The sequence below is a fragment of the Phyllobates terribilis genome, unplaced genomic scaffold (genome assembly GCF_046119375.1).
Source record: "Phyllobates terribilis strain yellow unplaced genomic scaffold, ASM4611937v1 Scaffold_2__4_contigs__length_985480577, whole genome shotgun sequence".
In the NCBI taxonomy this organism is placed as follows: Eukaryota; Metazoa; Chordata; class Amphibia; order Anura; family Dendrobatidae; genus Phyllobates; species Phyllobates terribilis.
In genome coordinates this window covers 57029818-57051525 of record NW_027362762.1, presented here as the reverse complement: position 1 = coordinate 57051525, position 21708 = coordinate 57029818, and the positions used below count along the sequence as shown (strand labels likewise).

The window sequence follows — 21708 nt, the reverse complement described above, 5'->3', positions numbered from 1 at the left end:
TTTTTTTGTGGGTTTTTTTCAGGAACTTTTCATTCTCTTTATGAATATAAATATTTAGATCTGATAACATTTTGTTATTTTTTGTAGGTGAATATTAATGAGATAATCTTTCAAGTAATAGTAGCTGATGTCATTACTGGAAACATTTTGTCATTAGGACATTGATCTTATATATTCTTGTCTCCCTGGATTTTCTTATGTAGTTTTACCTCTGTGCAATGTAGAACTTGAAACTGACTTTACTTGTGTTTTGCCAAGAGACTAATTTCCAATAGGACTTGCTTGTTTGCTTTGGACATTTTTTGTGGGAATGGTATCCTGACAAAGGGAGCACTGTACTCCTATCTTATATGTTAAATTTCCTTGCAGTACCTCCACAGGGGAAACTAATAATTACACAATTCCCTCTGAAATCAAGGGGCTCATTACTGAGTCCTTCAAAAAGAAAGAAATCCTTTGTGGTCGTTCTCCATTGCTAGATGAGAGGTGGTCCTAAATGTCATCTATAACGAGGTCTCATCTGTAAAAAGAAATTTATATAACTTACTAATATAGGTGTACTAACCCCGCTGCTGTGATCCTCCAGGTTGCTCCATCCCAGAGTCCTGTCTGTCATTTGTACTTCTTTGGGAGGACACTGCATGTGACATGCTTTGTTTCCCTTTGGGAGGACACTGCATGTGGCACTCTATGTACCCCTTTGGGAGGACCCTGCATGTGGCACGCTTTGTTTCCCTTTGGGAGGACACTACATGTGGCACGCTTTGGTTCCCTTTGAGAGGACACTGCATTTGGCATGCTTTGTACCCCTTTGGGAGGACACTGCATGTGGCACGCTTTGGTTCCCTTTGAGAGGACACTGCATTTGGCATGCTTTGTACCACTTTGGGAGGACACTGCATATGGCACGCTTTGAACCCCTTTGGGAGGACACTGCATATGGCACGCTTTGTACCCCTTTGGGAGGACACTACATGTGGCACGCTTTGAACCCCTTTGGGAGGACACTGCATGTGGCACGCTTTGGTTCCCTTTGAGAGGACACTGCATTTGGCATGCTTTGTACCCCTTTGGGAGGACACTGCATGTGGCATGCTTTGGTTCCCTTTGGGAGGACACTGCATGTGGCACGCTTTGTACCCCTTTGGGAGGACACTGTATGTGGCCTGCTTTATACCCCTTTGGGAGGACATTGCATGTGGCACGCTTAGTACCCCTTTGGGAGGACATTGCATGTGGCATGCTTTGTTTCCCTTTGGGAGGACCCTGCATGTGGCACGCTTTGTTTCCCTTTGGGAGGACATTGCATGTGGCATGCTTTGTTTCCCTTTGGGAGGACATTGCATGTGGCATGCTTTGTTTCCCTTTGGGAGGACCCTGCATGTGGCACGCTTTGTTTCCCTTTGGGAGGACATTGCATGTGGCATGCTTTGTTTCCCTTTGGGAGGACATTGCATGTGGCATGCTTTGGTTCCCTTTGGGAGGACACTGCATGTGGCACGCTTTGTACCCCTTTGGGAGGACTCTGCATGTGACATGCTTTGTACCCCTTTGGGAGGACACTACATGTGGCATGCTTTGTACCCCTTTGGGAGGACACTACATGTGGCACGCTTTGAACCCCTTTGGGAGGACACTGCATGTGGCACGCTTTGGTTCCCTTTGAGAGGACACTGCATTTGGCATGCTTTGTACCCCTTTGGGAGGACACTGCATGTGGCATGCTTTGGTTCCCTTTGGGAGGACACTGCATGTGGCACGCTTTGTACCCCTTTGGGAGGACACTGTATGTGGCCTGCTTTATACCCCTTTGGGAGGACATTGCATGTGGCACGCTTAGTACCCCTTTGGGAGGACATTGCATGTGGCATGCTTTGTTTCCCTTTGGGAGGACCCTGCATGTGGCACGCTTTGTTTCCCTTTGGGAGGACATTGCATGTGGCATGCTTTGTTTCCCTTTGGGAGGACCCTGCATGTGGCACGCTTTGTTTCCCTTTGGGAGGACACTGCATGTGGCACGCTTTGTACTCCTTTGGGAGGACACTGAATATGTCACACATTGCGCCTCTTTGGGAGGACACTGCATGTGGCATGCTTTGTTTCCCTTTGGGAGGACACTGCATGTGGCACGCTTTGTTTCCCTTTGGGAGGACACTGCATGTGACATGCTTTGTTTCCCTTTGGGAGGACATTGCATGTGGCACTCTTTGTTTCCCTTTGGGAGGACACTGCATGTGACATGCTTTGTACCCATTTGGGAGGACACTGCATGTGACATGCTTTGTTCCCTTTTAGGAGGACACTGCATGTGGCATACCTTGTACCCCTTTGGGAGGACATTGCATGTGGCATGCTTTGTACCCCTTTGGTAGGTATCTACAAATTTTTACTCATAGCCCCATTCATGGGTATTTCACGTCCTCTCCACATTTTTGGCACACCTCCTCCACAACTTTTGGGGAGGTCTGGGAGAGTTGGTGCCATCCTGAAGCCTTACCAATTCTTCCTTTAGCCTGGGAGGACTTTTCTTTTAATAGGAGCCTCCTGGATATTGTGGGAGAGTTGTCAAGTGTGAATAAAGGTCATAAAAGTAACTGACAAGACTAGTAAAATATTAATATGGTCCGGAACGCAACATTTATTCCTTATACACTGCTTGCCCTGTGTTCTGCAAGCATGAATTTGCATGTACTATGTCCGTGTAGTGCAGATTCGTGTATCTCAGCAGAAATCCTCCTTGATTTCATGGCTCATAGAATTATCTGTCATACCTGTCAATTTCGTGAGGGCAATTTATTCCCAATCTACTCCGTGCATTTTACTGTAGATTTGAACATAAGGAGCAAGTCCATGTTGTTTATCTTTCTTTTCAATTTTATTTTTTTTTGCTATGCTTAAGTAGACGTAGGATGCAGAAAGGTTAAAGAAGAAAGTTCTAGCAAAGCAGCGGTCTTTGTATTATAGGGGAGATTTCTGGTTCGATTTACGTGGACACAGACAATGGAGAAGATGGAGAAAGTTCTTCATCTTCTTGGCACTTGTGCTGCATTTTTCTCATGCGAGAGAATCCAATCAATAGTAAGGTGACACTCGGATAAAACTGATGAGAATTTAATCTGAGTGTCATTTACATAATCGATCTGATTCTCTCTGATGAGCGAACCATCGACTGTGTGTCCAGGTGGAGTGAAATAGTGGGTAAAAAAACAATTCACTATGATTTTTGGGGTTTTGATTGTACCGCATTCATTGGTCAGTAAAAATGACCTGGCAACATGATTCTCCAGGTCAGTACAATTATGGTGATACTGTACTATTTTTTTATTATTTTAATGACTTAAAAAAATTCAAAATTTTGTAAAACAAAATTAAATATTTGTTTGTCGCCATTTTTTAAGACGCATCATTTTTTATTATTTTTCCATTAATGGAACTTTGTGAGGGTTTGTTTGTTTTTTTGCATGCTAAGCTACAGTTTTTATTGGTAGCCTTTTGGGGTACATATTACATTTTGACTGTTTTTTATTGCATTTTTGTGGGAGTGCAAAAACGACAATTTTGGTGTTTCTCTTTTTTTTTTGCCGTATTTATCTTATAAGTTAATACATTTTATACTTTGATGGATCTGACTTTTACAGATGCAGCAATACTGAATTTTGAAGTATGGTATATAGTGAAAATCATGGTCTCTAATGAAGCCCAGCCTCTAGCTGAGCTTCACGGGGCTACTAAGATGGCGGCAACAGGTGCTTTTTGCAGATCCATGGCTTCCATGGCAACTGATTGGCATCCCGCATTTACGTTGTACCAAAGGGGTGTTATGCACACGCCCGGGCTAAGCGGCGTGTGCGTGTCATTGGTAGTGATTCCACTGGACCGTGCCGGAGAGTGAATGCCTGGAGGGGCGTGACTAAGTATTCACCCGATCCGACCAGGGTCGCACGACGGCATACGACGCCAGTGCACCAAGGAGGAACCGAGCAGAGGGACCAGGTGCTACTCCAGGACAGACCCCGGACACGGCTGTTGACCCACACAGGGGAATACAGGAACAGGCTGGTAGGCTGGCACACAGACTGGTGGGTATAGGCAGGCACGACTGGTATGCAGGCAGGCGGGTATGCAGGCAGGGGGGTAAAGGCAAGCACAGCTAGAGTGCAGACAGGGAGGCACTAGCAGGTAGGAACACAGGCGGGATAGGACCCAGTACACACCGGGACTCAGGAGCAATACAGGCAGAGGGTTACAGGCAAGCACAGCTAGAGTGCAGACAAGGCTGAGCAGGGAGGACAGGGCTCTGTTCACACGGAACAGACAGGAAGGGAAAGACAGAGCCAGATACTCACACAGTACTTGCAGAGACAACAAGCAGGAGTTAGGTACGAGTTCAGACTCTGCAGAAAAAGGAAGGGAACGGACATAGAGGCAAAACAGGTAAAGGACAGGAGAGAGTTCAGACTGGAACTGAGTGTACGGAGAAGACCGACACTGCAGAGGGATACAGGAGCGGGTCCGGGAATACGGCCCCCAGAGAGGCGGAACGAACAGGCAAGGAGCGTGTTCAGACAGGACAGACCAGACACAGGAGCGGGTCTAGGAAATCGGCCACTAGAAGGCGGAACGAACAGGCAAGGAGCGTGTTCAGACAGGTCAGACAAGATACAGGAACGGGTCTAGGTAATCGGCCCCTAGAAGGCAGGAGGAACAGGCTAGGAGCGAGTTCAGACAGGACAAACAAGAGAACACAGAAAGGACTCAGTTCAGACACAGGAGCTGATACCGCAAAGCAGGAGACATACAGGACTCAGTTCAGACACAGGAGCTGATACCGCAAAGCAGGAGACATACAGGACACAGTTCAGACACGGGAGCTGATACCGCAAAGCAGGAGACATACAGGACTCAGTTCAGACACGGGAACTGATACAAAAAGCAGGAGACAAGAGACGGGACCTGGCACCTTCAGAGTGCAAGCACACACTGAAGGAAACACTATGCTCAGGCAGGGATAGAAGGGAGCTGCTGAGCTATATACCAAGTGACAGACAGCAATAGGCTGAGGACGCACAAGGGGTGTGACCCACAGCAGGTACAAAAGGCAGGAAGTGATCGGGCGCCGCCCTTAAGCAGCAGAAACAGACACAAACAGACAGCATGGAGGGAAGCCAGAGAGACATTCTGGACAGGAGATCAAGTGCGCCCTCTTGCACAGTGGGAGATGGACCACCATGCAAGGACGCCGCCAGGTATGTTACAGTACCTCCCCCCTTACGCCCCCTCTTCTTCAGGCCTGCCAGAATCTTCCGCAGGGAATTCGAGGACCAGTCGTTCACTGGGTTGGAGGGGGACAGAGACTTAAGGGTAATCTCTGCTTCGAGGTACATCTTGTCAAGCTCACAGGAAGAAATAGACGGGTTATCAGGTACATAATGAGGAAAAGTCACTGTCTCTTTGTTATCTGGTGGTATCCCGGAGGATTCAGGAAACAACTGGAGGTCCTCCGCCGGGTCAGAAGAGTGCAGAGGCTCAGAGAAAACAACTGCTTCAGAGTACACTAGGTCGGACTCACTGGAGGAAGCAGGCGAGGTATCGGGTACCGAGTATAGGAAAGTCTCTGTCCATTCACCACCAGGTGGCACCCCGAAGGGTTCTGGAGACAGCTGGCGGTCCTCCGCCTGGTCAGAGGGGTGTAGAGACTCACGGGTAACCTCTGCTTCAGAGTACACTAGGTCGGACTCACTGGACGAAGCAAGCGAGGTATCAGATCCAGGATATAGGAAAGTCTCTGTCCATTCACCACCAGGTGGCACCCCGAAGGATTCTGAACACAACTGGAGGTCCTCCGCCTGGTCGGAGGGGTGTAGAGACTCAGGAGTAACCTCTGCTTCGGAGTACACTAGGTTGGACTCACTGGACGAAGCGAGCGAGGTATCAGGTACAGAGTATAGGGGAGTCTCTGTCCTTTCGCTACCAGGTAGCACCCCGAAGGGTTCAGGAGACAACTGGAGATCCTCCGCCTGGTCGGAGGGGTGTAGAGACTCGGAGGTAACTACCACTTTGGGGTACCCATTGTCAGGCTCACAGGACGAAGCGGACAAAGTATTGAGTACCGGGTGTAGAGAAGTCTCTCTCCATTTGTCATCGAGTGGTATCCCGGAGGGTTCAGGAGGCAACAGGGGATCCTCCGCCAGGTAGTAGAGGTGCACAGACTCTGAGGTAACCACAGCTTTGGAGCATCCTTGGACATGCACACCGGTTAAAGAGAAAGAAGCATCTGATGCCGGGTGCAGGAAGTTCTCCTGTGTGGAGTCTGGATGGGCAGAAGTCTCTTCGGCCAGGAGAACTGGTGCACTACCCACGCACATTACCCATTGGGGTTTCTCCGGGATACAGGGAGATGAAGCTTCAGTAGGGACTTCAAGGTTGGGGTCAGGAGGTCTCAGGGAGGACAGACCCTGGCGTGACGGCTTGCCTCTAAGTCTAGCACGTCTGGACTGCCTCTTGAGGTTGAGAGAAGTATTCCGGAAAGCGTAGTCACCCTGTGAGGATTCTGGGTGGGCAGTAGTCTCATTGGGCTGGAGGACTATTGCGCTACCCACACACATTACCCGTCGGGGCTGCTCCGGGATATTGGGAAGTGAAGCTTCAGCAGGGGCTTCAGAGTTAGGGTCCTCGAAGACCATACGAAAGGCCACCAGGAAGGCCTGCAGGTCAAGGATGACAGGATCCCATGCTTCCCATAGGGGGGTGACCCATTTCAAGGCATCACCCGCTAGGTAGTCAATCATAAAGGCCACTTTAGCCCAATCGGAAGGAAAATAGAGAGGGTAGGCCTTAAAGTGTAGCATGCATTGCTCCACAAATGCACGACACTGTCTTGGATCCCCATAGTAACGTGGCGGATCCGCAGGAACGAGAGCTGATAGATCCATCTGGACGGGTGCGTAATTCGCCTGGAACTCAGCTAAAGGGGGAAAAAAATTTATTTATTTATTTTAATGCATGTATTCGCTGGAAAAACTTCTCAAAGAGCGAAGGCCGTGGGGCTCAACGGGAACCATGGCCTGAGCATGCTGTTATGCACACGCCCGGGCTAAGCGGCGTGTGCGTGTGATTGGTAGTGATTCCACTGGACCGTGCCGGAGAGTGAATGCCTGGAGGGGCGTGACTAAGTATTCACCCGATCCGACCAGGGTCGCACGACGGCATACGACGCCAGTGCACCAAGGAGGAACCGAGCAGAGGGACCAGGTGCTACTCCAGGACAGACCCCGGACACGGCTGTTGACCCACACAGGGGAATACAGGAACAGGCTGGTAGGCTGGCACACAGACTGGTGGGTATAGGCAGGCACGACTGGTATGCAGGCAGGCGGGTATGCAGGCAGGGGGGTAAAGGCAAGCACAGCTAGAGTGCAGACAGGGAGGCACTAGCAGGTAGGAACACAGGCGGGATAGGACCCAGTACACACCGGGACTCAGGAGCAATACAGGCAGAGGGTTACAGGCAAGCACAGCTAGAGTGCAGACAAGGCTGAGCAGGGAGGACAGGGCTCTGTTCACACGGAACAGACAGGAAGGGAAAGACAGAGCCAGATACTCACACAGTACTTGCAGAGACAACAAGCAGGAGTTAGGTACGAGTTCAGACTCTGCAGAAAAAGGAAGGGAACGGACATAGAGGCAAAACAGGTAAAGGACAGGAGAGAGTTCAGACTGGAACTGAGTGTACGGAGAAGACCGACACTGCAGAGGGATACAGGAGCGGGTCCGGGAATACGGCCCCCAGAGAGGCGGAACGAACAGGCAAGGAGCGTGTTCAGACAGGACAGACCAGACACAGGAGCGGGTCTAGGAAATCGGCCACTAGAAGGCGGAACGAACAGGCAAGGAGCGTGTTCAGACAGGTCAGACAAGATACAGGAACGGGTCTAGGTAATCGGCCCCTAGAAGGCAGGAGGAACAGGCTAGGAGCGAGTTCAGACAGGACAAACAAGAGAACACAGAAAGGACTCAGTTCAGACACAGGAGCTGATACCGCAAAGCAGGAGACATACAGGACTCAGTTCAGACACAGGAGCTGATACCGCAAAGCAGGAGACATACAGGACACAGTTCAGACACGGGAGCTGATACCGCAAAGCAGGAGACATACAGGACTCAGTTCAGACACGGGAACTGATACAAAAAGCAGGAGACAAGAGACGGGACCTGGCACCTTCAGAGTGCAAGCACACACTGAAGGAAACACTATGCTCAGGCAGGGATAGAAGGGAGCTGCTGAGCTATATACCAAGTGACAGACAGCAATAGGCTGAGGACGCACAAGGGGTGTGACCCACAGCAGGTACAAAAAGCAGGAAGTGATCGGGCGCCGCCCTTAAGCAGCAGAAACAGACACAAACAGACAGCATGGAGGGAAGCCAGAGAGACATTCTGGACAGGAGATCAAGTGCGCCCTCTTGCACAGTGGGAGATGGACCACCATGCAAGGACGCCGCCAGGTATGTTACAAGGGGAGACGAATGGCACTAGTATCACACCACCTAAATGCTCATGTCAGTCCCGCTCCATGTTGTAATGGTTTAGGGAGAGGTTTCTATGCATGGCCGCATGCTCACGTCCATATAGCGGCTTTGTACTACATTACAATAAACAAGAGTCCATGTTTTTTTAAACCAGGTTATGTATTTTTATTGTCAAGCTATTGTGTTTTTCTGTGACTATGACAATCAATTTAAAGAGGCGTCCACCTGAGACAACGTTATGTTTGTATTGTTTTCCGGGGTCCTCACTGAATCCTATTTCCCTCTAATTAACAATAGGGTTTTATTAGAAGAGCATGAGTCTTCCACTTTACGTCTCAGGCTTCATACAGAGGCGTAGGCCTCATTTATCGATAATGTCTATTAGTATAGCTCTCTTTGTTGTCCATAGCAACCAATCAGAGCTCAGCTTCCATTTCTAAAAAAGCTATGGAAAAATGAAAGATGAACTCTGATTGGTTGCTAAGAAACTCAAGGCTTTGACCATAGCTACCAGTCTAAAAACTGAACGCTAACGGGAAGCCATGAACAAAAAAACACTTCTAAATCCCTATCTGCAGAATATGTAAGGCCTTGCACCATATGGCCACCAAATCTCCCAAAAATATCTATTTAGGGATAATTTACTTAAGATGTTTATTTAGCAGCCTCATGTGTGTTTGTATCCAATATGGCTGCCAAAGGTAGATTTTGTCAGAGGTTACTTGTTTGCATAGACGAGCACAGCATTTCCAAAAGGGAAGGGGGGATACAAGTGCGTCAACTTGTTTTGGGTGCACCTAGCTGAAAATGTGATGGCACTATTATCGGCGATAGTATTGTACAGGCCGGTGATAGTCGGATCAGGCGATCATGGTACTTATAGCTGCATAATTATTACAGCATGTATGCTTTTCACAGATTTTTCATAAGAAGGTTGCCACTAGGGGGAGCTCACTGCATATAGATTTTATACCCATTACATTGAACCCAATGGTAGATCAGTATGGGATTATTTCTCCTTGTCATCGCTAAAGGATTTTTTTGCACTGATCAGTGGGTTTCTGGCTGAAATAATTGTGGCTAAAATAATTGTTGACAATTTGACAGTGGAGGACGACCTCAGGATTTGTATCCCCTAGGGTTGGATGGGCATCTGTAGTAGTAAATGCTTCTTCAGTCACTTTTTTTGGATTTTTTTTAACTTTATTGTAATAGTCCTTCCTCTCTTTTAGGTCTCCGGAGCCGGTATACAGCACTGTCAATAAATTCAGTGACAAACCTTCCTCTCCGAGGCATTATTCCCCGGTAGAATGTGACAAAAGCTTCCTCCTAACATCTCCGTATCCTCATTTCCATGGAGGTCTGCTTCCAGAATCCGAAATTTCCAGGTGACAATCACCATTTTATGGGGGTCTCAGGCTTACAAAATGTTTCAAATGCCCTAGCTGGGACTTCACAGTCTGAGTTAAATTCAGACTGTGAAGTCCCAGCTCTCGATTTGGAAAGCCCAGCACATCCAAGCCCCTTATGTACCCACCCACTACAATAGCCCTTTCATGGCCCCATGGAATTTAATGCATCCCCACACAGTATGATGCCCCTCCACACAGTATGATGCCTTCACAGTATTATGATACCTCTGTAGTGCCCCTAACATATTATGATGTCCCACGCAGTGCCCCCAAACAGGATGATGCCCTCACAATGTCCCTCACAATTTATGATGTCTCACAATGCCAGTCACGCATTATGATGCCCCACACAGTGCCCCCTAACAGGCTGTTGACCAAACAATGCCCCCCACAATTTATGATGCCCCTCATGCATTATGATGCCCACACAGTGCCCCACACAGCGCCCCACACACAGCTGATGACACAGCTGATGCCGTCACAATGCCCCCCGCAATTTATGATGCCTCACAATGCACCTCACACAATATGATGCCTTACACAGTGCCCCGACCGAACTGATGCTCTCACAATGCCCCCCACAATTTATGATGCATCACAATGCCCCTCACACATTATGATGCCCTACACAGTGGCCCCAAACAGGGTGATACCAAAGCAATGCCCTCCACAATTTATGATGCCTCACAATGCCCCTCACACGATATGATGCCCTACACAGTGCCACCACACACACATTATGATGTTTCTCACAGTATGATGTCCCCACAAACACCCATACATTAAGATGCCCCACAGTGCCCCTGACACATTATGATGCCACATAGCACCCCTCACAGTAACACATTAGACAATATGATGCCTCCAAATTTCCCCCCACACTTTATGATGCTTCCACAGTGCCCCTCACACATTATGGTAACCCCACTATACCCATCAACCATTATGCCTGATATACATTTTCATGTCCCCACTATGCACCACACATCTTAATGCCCCTCACACTTGATGCACCTCAATGCTCCCACACATTTTTATGCTTCCACAATGTTCCACAATGTTCCTCACACATTATGATGCCCCTACTATTCCCCTCACACATGATGATTCCCAAACAGCACCACTACGTAATGGTCCCCCTTCTTCACACTCATAATAGTGCACTGACTAAAAGAAAAACCTCACTTAGCCTCATTCCCACAATGAGCCTCTCCGGCCTGTGCTGTTTGTGGCTTCGCAAAGCAGGGGATCTAGAGACACCATCATGTCTGATATGTCGAAATGCAACTTCATCAATATATCTAGATGTATCTATGTCATACGGACTCAGATATAGTTGAAATTGGGACAGAACTCATGGAGCAACGTAACAGCTCCCCAAATCAAGAAATGGCCATTTGGATTTAGGACGGTTGGGAGCTATGATGTAATGCCTCATTTCTCCTGTGGGGGTGCTGCAGAGGAATTGAGGACTTGCTACAAAGGTCCTATATTGATTAGAGCCCATTAGAAAAACCTATATTGAACATGTGGCTATGCAGACTCTCCTAAAATGTCCAGGAGTTTCCTCAAATAGGAGTCAAGTTTCCTTCAAAGGTTGTCATAAGGGGGAGCTTGCGCTATGTATTTTATGGTTCCTACTACTTTCCCTTTCATACTCACCCACATTTTAACGCTTTAGAGGCTATGGTCAGTAGATCGTGGCATCTAAATGGTTAGAGAACAGCAAGAACCTCCCTCTGTCACTTTTAAAAAATAAAGTTAAGAAAAGTTATGAAAGTTAAGAAAGAAAAATGTTATTTGCTGTTTTTTTTCCTTTAAATCACAACCCCATAAAAAGAAGCATTATAATCCTTACAGGTGTTACAACGTGATTCTGTTAAAAAATACCTCTCCTCTTGCCCAAGTCAAGGCCCCGCAGCTATGCCAATTGAGATGATAGTTATGACTCTTGGAATACAGTAATATTATATATATATATTGTGTGTATATATATATATGTATATGTACTGTGTGTGTATATATACAGTGTGTATGGAAAGTATTCAGACCCCTTTACATTTTTCACTCTTTGTTTCATTGCAGCCATTTGGTAAATTCTAAAAAGTTCATTTTTTTTTCTCATTAAAGTACACTCTGCACCCCATCCTGACTGAAAAAAAACAAATGTAGAAATTGTTAAAATTTATTAAAAAAGAAAAGAAGGAAGGAAGACCTAGAAGAAGACCTATACGGTTGAAACGCATACCTAGACAGCTGTGTGCTCTACACTGCCCAAAGTGCCCACTGTATGTACATACCTGGTCCGAAAAGGAATGATGTTCTTTTAAGGATTGTTGAAGAATAAAAAGATTTTAAGAAAAATGCCAAAATAAGGGTTCCTCCGCTGGACTTTATTTGTTTTGGTTCCCAGAGACAGAATTGTGGCAAGGCACAGATCTGGCCATGGTTACAAAAGAATTTCTGCATTACTCAAGGTTCCTAAGAGTACAGTGGCCTCCATACTCCGTAAATGGAAGAAGTTTGGGACCACCAGTAGCCTTCCTAGACCTGGCCGTCCAGCCAAACTGAGCAATCGTGGGAGAAGAGCTTTGGTGAGAGAGGTAAAAAAGAACCCCAAGATCACTGTGGCTGAGCTCCAGAGATGCTGTAGGGAGATGGGAGAAAGTCAACTATCACTGCAGCCCTCCCCCAGTCAGACCTTTATGGCAGAGTGGCCCGAGGGAAGGCTCTCCTCAGTGCAAGACATATGAATGCCCGCATAGAGTTTGCTGAAAAACACATGAAGGACTCCCAGACTATGAGAAATAAGATTCTCTGGTCTGATGAGATGAAGATAGAACTTTTTGGGGATAATTTTAAGCGGTATGTGTGGAGAAAACCAGGCACTGCTCATCACCTGCCCAATACAATCCCAACAGTGAAACATGGTGGTGGCAGCATCATGCTATGGGGGTGTTTTTCAGCTACAGGGACAGGACGACTGGTTGCAATTGAAGGAAACATGAATGCAGCCAAGTACAGAAATATCCTGGATGAAAACCTCTTCCAGAGTGAGTGGAGAGTGATGGGGTGCTACGCCAGATGACCTGGCCTCCACAGTCACCAGACCTGAACCCAATTAAGATGGTTTGGGGTGAGCTGGACCGCAGAGTGAAGGCAAAAGGGCCAACAAGTGCTAAGCATCTCTGGGAACTCCTTCAAGATTGTTGGAAGACCATTTCCGGTGACTACCTCTTGAAGCTCATCAAGAGAATGCCAAGAGTGTGCAAAGCAGTCATCAAAGCACAAGGTGGCTACTTTGAAGAACCTAGAATATAAGACATATTTTCAGTTGTTTCACACTTTTTTGTTAAGTATATAATTCCACATGTGTTAATTCATAGTTTTGATGCCTTCAGTGTGAATGTACAATTTTCATAGTCATGAAAATACAGAAAAATCTTTAAATGAGAAGGCGTGTCCAAACTTTTGGTCTGTACGGTATATATATATATATATATATATATATATATACTGGTATTAAAGAGTTAATACTCACACTGTCCATTACACCCTGTCCAGGAAGTTCATGCCCCTCGAATTACTCAGCTCGTTGGCTTTTCAATATTTCATACTCTCCTGCCCTGATTTCTGCTCTAAAAGCTGCAGTGTGAAAAATTACAGTTTTATCCAGAGGACAGAGCTAGCACTCAGACAAAAAAATACTGAATTTGTTGTTTCATCCTTTAGAATTATTTTTTTGTATTTTCAGGTTGTGTAAGGATTCCTTACACAACCTGAAAATACAAAAAAATAATTCTAAAAAGCCGATCTGTGGGAAGTGCGCTGTAATTTCTCCCACTCTCTATAATGACACGCAGTAATAAAATGCTGAGAAATACAAAAGTACTCTGCTGCCATCTAGTGTCTGAGTGACAGAATGCATGATGTTGTGATTTTCTTTCCTAAATGGACTCTCCACTTTAGAAAACCCACTTTTGCGTCCCCTATTAGGGAATTCAAAGCTATTTCAGGGGCGTTCTCTGTTTAGCATCTTCATCTTTTAGCCAGAATGGAGAATAATTACACAGACAACCCACTGATGTGTATGGACATGGTGAAATTTTTAATTTCTCCTGTGGTGGCGCTGCAGGAAAATTGAATACTTATTGCCAGGTTTTCCCACAGATCACTGAGGAGTCCTAGCAAGATGGGCATTTTGAATATTGTCAATGGACTCATCTAACAAGTATTACTTGTCCAAAGTGCAGAACCACTTTAATTCCTTAACACTATGACAATTATTAATGAAAAAATAGCCAAAACATTTAAAGAGTAATTGTCATTTTAATTTTTATTATTTAAATCAATAGTACACGTGAACATAAGCAACTGTTTAATATATTTTATCAGAGAAATCCGTTTCTTTCTCCTGCCGGACTGACCTTTCACTCTCAAAATTCTCAATCCACAGGTAAAATCTGTATTCAATGAAGAATGTTGTATTACTGAGATAGGAGATGACAGTTGGTGTTTATAAAGTTCTATGTAGATGGGAGGGGGGAGAAGCTAGAGGCAGAGGCAGAGCCCCCCCCCCCCCCTCCATCTACAGTACAGACCAAAAGTTTGGACACACCTTCTCATTTAAAGATTTTTCTATATTTTCATGACTTTGAAAATTGTACATTCACACTGAAGGCATCAAAACTATGAATTAACACATGTGGAATTATATACTTAACAAAAAAGTGTGAAACAACTGAAAATATGTCTTATATTCTAGGTTCTTCAAAGTAGCCACCTTTTGCTTTGATGACTGCTTTGCACACTCTTGGCGTTCTCTTGATGAGCTTCAAGAGGTAGTCACCGGAAATGGTTTTCACTTCACAGGTGTGCCCTGTCAGGTTTAATAAGTGGGATTTCTTGCCTTATAAATGGGGTTGGGACCATCAGTTGTGTTGTGCAGAAGTCTGGTGGAAACACAGCTGATAGTCCTACTGAATAGACTGTTAGAATTTGTATTATGGCAAGAAAATAAGAAGCTAAGTAAAGAAAAACGAGTGGCCATCATTACTCTAAGAAATGAAGGTCAGTCAGTCCGAAAAATTGGGAAAACTTTGAAAGTGTCCCCAAGTGCAGTTGCGAAAACCATCAAGCGCTACAAAGAAACAGGCTCACATGAGGACCGCCCCAGGAAAGGAAGACCAAGAGTCACCTCTGCTTCTGAGGATAAGTTTATCCGAGTCACCAGCCTCAGAAATCGCAGGTTAACAGCAGCTCAGATTAGAGACCAGGTCAATGCCACACAGAGTTCTAGCAGCAGACACATCTCTTCAACAACTGTTAAGAGGAGACTTTGTGCAGCAGGCCTTCATGGTAAAATAGCTGCTAGGAAACCACTGCTAAGGACAGGCAACAAGCAGAAGATACTTGTTTGGGCTAAAGAACACGAAGAATGGACATTAGACCAGTGGAAATCTGTGCTTTGGTCTGATGAGTCCAAATTTGAGATCTTTGGTTCCAACCACCGTGTCTTTGTGCGACGCAGAAAAGGTGAACGGATGGACTCTACATGCCTGGTTCCCACCGTGAAGCATGGAGGAGGAGGTGTGATGGTGTGGGGGTGCTTTGCTGGTGACACTGTTGGGGATTTATTCAAAATTGAAGGCATACTGAACCAGCATGGCTACCACAGCATCTTGCAGCGGCAAGCTATTCCATCCGGTTTGCGTTTAGTTGGACCATCATTTATTTTTCAACAGGACAATGACCCCAAACACACCTCCAGGCTGTGTAAGGGCTATTTGACCAAGAAGGAGAGTGATGGGGTGCTACGCCAGATGACCTGGCCTCCACAGTCACCAGACCTGAACCCAATCGAGATGGTTTGGGGTGAGCTGGAGCGCAGAGTGAAGGCAAAAGGGCCAACAAGTGCTAAGCATCTCTGGGAACTCCTTCAAGATTGTTGGAAGACCATTTCCGGTGACTACCTCTTGAAGCTCATCAAGAGAATGCCAAGAGTGTGCAAAGCAGTCATCAAAGCAAAAGGTGGCTACTTTGAAGAACCTAGAATATAAGACATATTTTCAGTTGTTTCACACTTTTTTGTTAAGTATATAATTCCACATGTGTTAATTCATAGTTTTGATGCCTTCAGTGTGAATGTACAATTTTCAAAGTCATGAAAATACAGAAAAATCTTTAAATGAGAAGCTGTGTCCAAACTTTTGGTCTGTACTGTACATAGAATCTCAACAGAAGCAGCTATCATCTCCTATCTCAGTAATGTAAAAATCTCTCTTCACTGAATACAGATTTTACTTCCTCTCCATTATTAGGGGCTCCTCTACACCATTAGGGGCTCCTCTCCATTATTAGGGGTTCCTCTCCATAATTGGGTGTGACCCTCCATTAATAGGGGTACTTCTCCATTATTATGGGTTCCTTTCCATTATTATGGGTTCCTCTGCATTATTAGGGATCCCTTGCCATTATTAGGGGTCCTTTGCCAATATTATGGGTTCCTCTGCTTTATTAGGGGGTCCTCTCCATTATTAGAGGCTCCTCTGCATTATTAGGGGTCCTCTCCATTATTAGGGGCTCCTCTCCATTATTATGAGTTTTATGAGTTCCTCGTCATTATTAGGGGATCCTCTCCATTATTAGGGGCTACTCTCTATCATTAAGGGTTCCTCTCCATTATTAGGGGTTCTTCTCCATTATTAGGGGTTCATCTCCATTATTAGGGGCTACTCTCTATCATTAAGGGTTCCTCTCCATTATTAGGGGGTCCTCTCCATTATTAGGGGTTCCTCTCCATAATTAGGTGTTACTCTCCAATAATAGAGGTACTTCTCCATTATTATGGGTTTCTATCCATTATTATGGGTTCCTTTCCATTATTAAGGGTTCCTCTTCATTATTAGGGGTTCCTCTCCATAATTAGGTATTACTGTCCATTAATAGGGGTACTTCACCATTATTATGGGTTCCTCTCTATTATTAGGGGTTCCTTTCCATTATTAAGGGTTCCTCTCCATTATTAAAGATTCCTCTCCATTATTAGGGGTTCCTCTCCATAATTAGGTATTACTCTCCATTAATAGGGGTACTTCTCCATTATTATGGGTTCCTCTCCATTATTATGGGTTCCTCTCCACTCTTATGGGTTCCTCTCCGTTATTAGGGGTCTTTCTATATTATTATGTGTTCCTCTCCGTTATTAGGGGTCTTTCTCTATTATTATGGGTCCCTCTCCATTTTTAGCGGTCCCTCTCCATTATTATGGGTTCCTCTCTATTATTAGGGGTCCCTCTCCGTTATTAGCGGTCCCTCTCCATTATTATGGGTTCCTCTCTATTATTAGGGGTCCCACTCCATTATTATGGGTTCCTCTCCCTTATTTGGGGTCCCTCCTCATGTTCTCTGTATTTCAGTTAGCTTTTGCACTCTGAGGTGGAAAACCCGCCTTGACTTAATACTTCTCACAGCTGAAAGTTCGGCCTCCAGTCTATACAATCCTCTGTCAAGAAAACACATCATGGGCAAAAATTTTTGTCCTGCCCTGATAGCTTGTTACAGTGTATCAGTGCAGGTAAACTGTTTCAGCCTGGAGTCCATACTGTTTAATATCTGACAGAGGATTGTGTAGACTGGATGAAACTGTATCAATCTGACAGCTGTGAGAAGTAATCGAGCTATAGAATATTGTGCCGGTGCGCTCAGCCAAACTGAGCTTCCCCTATTTTTATCCCCTGCAACCTAACCATGGCCAGCAGAATGTCCCATCGGACATACAAAGCAGTGCAGCTTGTGGTTCATTGTTAGAGTTTCTGCTTTCAATACTATAGATCCTGAGTTAGAATACCAGCAGTGACAAGTTGCAAGAAGAAGAGAATTAAGAAAATATACAGATGCATCAACTTAGATGCCAGGAACCCCTCCCTCCCAATTGCCTACCTTTGACAAGAAGGAAAACATGTTAGTGTCCTGTGTAAGAATCAATGTAGGACACAAATGGGGAAAAGAGATCAACCCTGCATGTGACACTTCTCCTATACTGCAGAGGCCAGCAAGGTCAATGTTTCTGCAGCAAGGTCATTGTTTCTGGCTACAGTTTCCTTCATTGTGGTAGGGCGAATCACAAACAGTCTGAAAGAGAAGTGGGATTCTCTCACACCTCTCTTTGTAAAAGGGTGTTTATCATGAAAAAAAACGAGTAAAAAAGGAGTAAAAAAAAGGATTTTTTTTTTATTTATTTTTTTATTTATTTATACAGGGACCCTCGAAAAGTCATTCTGCACAAAGGCTCCACAGGACTGGGCTTTAATATTGTCGGTGGAGAGGATGGAGAAGGAATTTTCATCTCTTTTATCCTAGCAGGAGGACCTGCAGATCTGAGCGGAGAGCTGCAGAGAGGAGACCAGATTATATCAGTACGTACTGTCATAAATGTAGCCCACTTATACGTCACCCCTTTTATTGATTATTCCCACCAGTCTATGTGTCATGTTGTTCTAATAGAATGAAGCTCTTGGGGCACTGACTTCCTGCTGAGATTGTGCAATCAGTCTGAAAAAGTAGAGCTGCAGTGTAAAATATAGAGGAAATTCAAAACACTAGATGAGACAGGGGTAGATTCCCGATGTCAGTGCAGCTAAGCTGAAGTGATCTACTTCCATAAGATACCATATCCAGGGGAATAAAGTTGCCACTCTAGAGCCATCATTGTGTAGACAGGTGGTTCACATCCCTTATAGTCCGTAGCATGTTGCCCTATTCACATTGTTGCAGATGAGACTGTCACGGGTTTACGCGATAGAGAGGAGCCAGAAGACCACAGCGTCTGATTCCCCCTTCTACTGCACTCATTAGAAGCCTTTTACCTTCATATTGAACGGTGAAAGTTTCTTTTTAGCTGTGCAGGGGTTAATCTGTTCACTTGTGAGCTCCTGGAAGCTTACCTGCATTTAGGCTCTCAAGTGTCTAGTGTTAGCCAAAGCTAGTTTATTCTGCATGGTTCTAGGAGTGTGGTGGAGCATGGTGTCACGCTAGAAATAGGGAGAACCCAGCTTATAACGAAGGGAAAGGAGCCTTAAATCTAGTGAAGGAGAGAGTGGAGACCCCTAAGCAGAACCACCCTATCCACCCTAAATAGGTTCTCCACCTATCACCGAGCAGGATACCTAGCCCTAGCAGACCCTAAGGCTAGGCCCTAGGAAGGGAGTGGGAGGGGTGAGCACTAAGTTAGCCCCACTAAAAACTAAAGAACACACAGGGGAAACAAACGAGGGAATACACTTAGCTCCAAGATGACACCGGAGTAACCCCTCCAGTGCACTAAGTACTGAAGGGAACGACGCTGAGGACGAGAATCCACAATCTTCGATATTTGGAACTCTAAATTGCCATCATTGGGGGTGGCAGCAAGGGGGAGGACTCAAGAAGTACCACATACTTCTTGAGCAGAGACCTGTAAAACACATTGTGGATCCCAAGAGCCTGAGGTATCTCCATACGAAACTCTGCTGGGTTAATGACGGCGATTATTTTATAGGGACCAATGAACCTAGGTCCCAGCTTCCAGGAAGGAACCTTAAACTTGATATTCCTGGTAGACCACCACAGAAAGTCATTCACGTTCAGGTCCAGACCTGGCGAGCGTTTTCTGTCAGCCATACGTTTATACCTATCTCCCATGAATTTCAAATTATTCTGAACCCCCTGCCACACAGAAGAGAGCGACGAAGCAAAACGCTCCTCCTCGGGAAATCCCGAAACACTCCACCAGATACCTAACTGCGGATGAAAACCGTATGCACCAAAGAAAGGTGACTTGCCAGTAGACTCTTGGTGATGATTGTTTATAACAAACTTGGGTAAGTAAGATGCCTGAGATAAGTTTCCAAATTTCGATTTATGCGCTCAGCCTGTCCATTCGACTGAGGATGGAAGGCACAAGAAAAATCCAACTGCACCCCCAGTCGAGTACAAAAAGCTTTTGAGAATTTAGAAACGAACTGGGTCCCCCGATCTGACACCACATCGGAAGGAAGCTTGTGAAGCTTCACGATCTCATTAATGAATACCTGAGCCAGAATCTTGGCATTCGGAAGTTCCGGTAATGCGAAGAAATGTACCATCTTACTGAACCTACCCACAACCACCAAAACCACAGTCTTGCCTTCAAATACCTGTAGGTCAGTAATAAAATCCATGAACCAGTGTGTCCATGGTCTACTAGGAATAGGCAGCAGCAGAAGAGAACCAGACGAACAAGTATGCGATACTTTAGAACGCGCGTAAATGCTGCAGGCAGATGCATGGTCAATCACATCCTGATGCAACCCCGGCCACCAAAAATGACAGGAAAGGAGGTCCACATTTGCCATACTACCTGGATGACCAGCAAGCACAGAGTTGTGATGTTCCCTAATTACTTTATGGCGCAGATTAGATGGCACAAGCAACCTCCCCGAAGGACAGGAGACAGGGGCGTTCCCCTGAGCCTCCAACATCTCCCCTTCCAGGTCAGGGCACAAGGCCGAAATGACCTTCCCCTTCTGTAAAATAGGGACAAGGTTCTCATGGTCCCCACCACGAGTGAAGCTCCGTGACAATGCATCAGCCTTGATGTTTTTAACCCATAGACTGAAAAGTGACAACAAAATTGAACCTAGTAAAAAACAAAGACCATGTAGCCTACCTAGGGTTGAGACGCTTAGCAGACTGGAGATAGGACAGGTTGTTATGGTCCGTAATAACAGGATGGACTGCCCCCTCTAACCAATGTCGCCATTCCTCGAAAGCCAATTTAATCGCCAAGAGCTCCCTATTACACACGTCATAATTTCTCTCGGCCGAAGACAGCTTCTTGGAAAAGAAAGCACATGGACGCCATTAACAGGGGATGGACCCTCAGAAAACACAGACCTAACCCCCACCTCCGACGCATCATCTTCAACCACAAAAGGTTGAGAAACATTGGGTTTACTGAGTAGAGGTGTCGTGGCGAAACATCTCTTTAAAGAGGAAAAAGCCTGCAGGGCGGCATTCGATCATTGAGGTTATGTGCCCACGATGCAGAAATGCTGCATATTTTTTCCGCTTCTCCCTGGCAGGAAAAACACATGGTGTTTTAAAATGCATTTTTCCTGCCAGGTAGAAGCGTTTGTCAAGCGTTATTCACATGCATTTCTGCATGTGGGTTATCAAGCGCTTTTCCAAGCGATTTTAGCATCACTTGGAAAAGTGCTTGACAACTTGTTCACACTATTTAAATACATGCAACCGGCATGGATTTATGGTAGTGTGACCAAGTTAGTTAAAAAAATAGAATAAGAATGGTAAAAAAAAATAAATAAAGATTATACTCACCTTCCGATGTCCTCCCGGTGTTTTCTCTGCTGCGTCCGGTGTCTTGGGCGGCTTGCGGTGGTGTGAAGGACCTGCGGTGACATCATTGAGTCATGTGACAGGTCACATGACTCAATGACGTCATGGCAGGTCCTTCACAACACCGCGACCCATACAGCAGACCAGACGGAGGGGAGAAAACACCGGGAGAACATCGGAAGGTAAGTATAATCTTTATTTTTTATCTTAAATTCTTTTTTTAACAGTTTCTATGGTACCCAGGTCTGGATGAGAGTCTCCTCTTCTCCAGATGTGGGTACCATCCGCACATTGAACCGTATGATATCCGCATGTACAGATCCAGTGATGCGGATGTCACGCGGTCCAATGCAAGTCAATGGCGGCGATTACGCTGCGTGTCCGCAAAATTA

The 21708-nt window shown here is 45.7% G+C and overlaps 1 protein-coding gene across 9 annotated transcripts in view; it reads left to right on the top strand.

The window, feature by feature from the left end:
* DLG2 (discs large MAGUK scaffold protein 2) overlaps positions 1-21708 on the top strand; it is a 1666258-nt gene that overhangs the window by 1213205 nt on the left and 431345 nt on the right. For all 9 annotated transcript variants that reach the window (XM_073661710.1, XM_073661711.1, XM_073661715.1 and 6 more), the window contains 2 exons: positions 9761-9916; positions 18201-18357. In XM_073661710.1, the coding sequence (XP_073517811.1) occupies positions 9761-9916; positions 18201-18357 (313 nt within the window). The remainder of the gene's footprint in view (positions 1-9760; positions 9917-18200; positions 18358-21708) is intronic.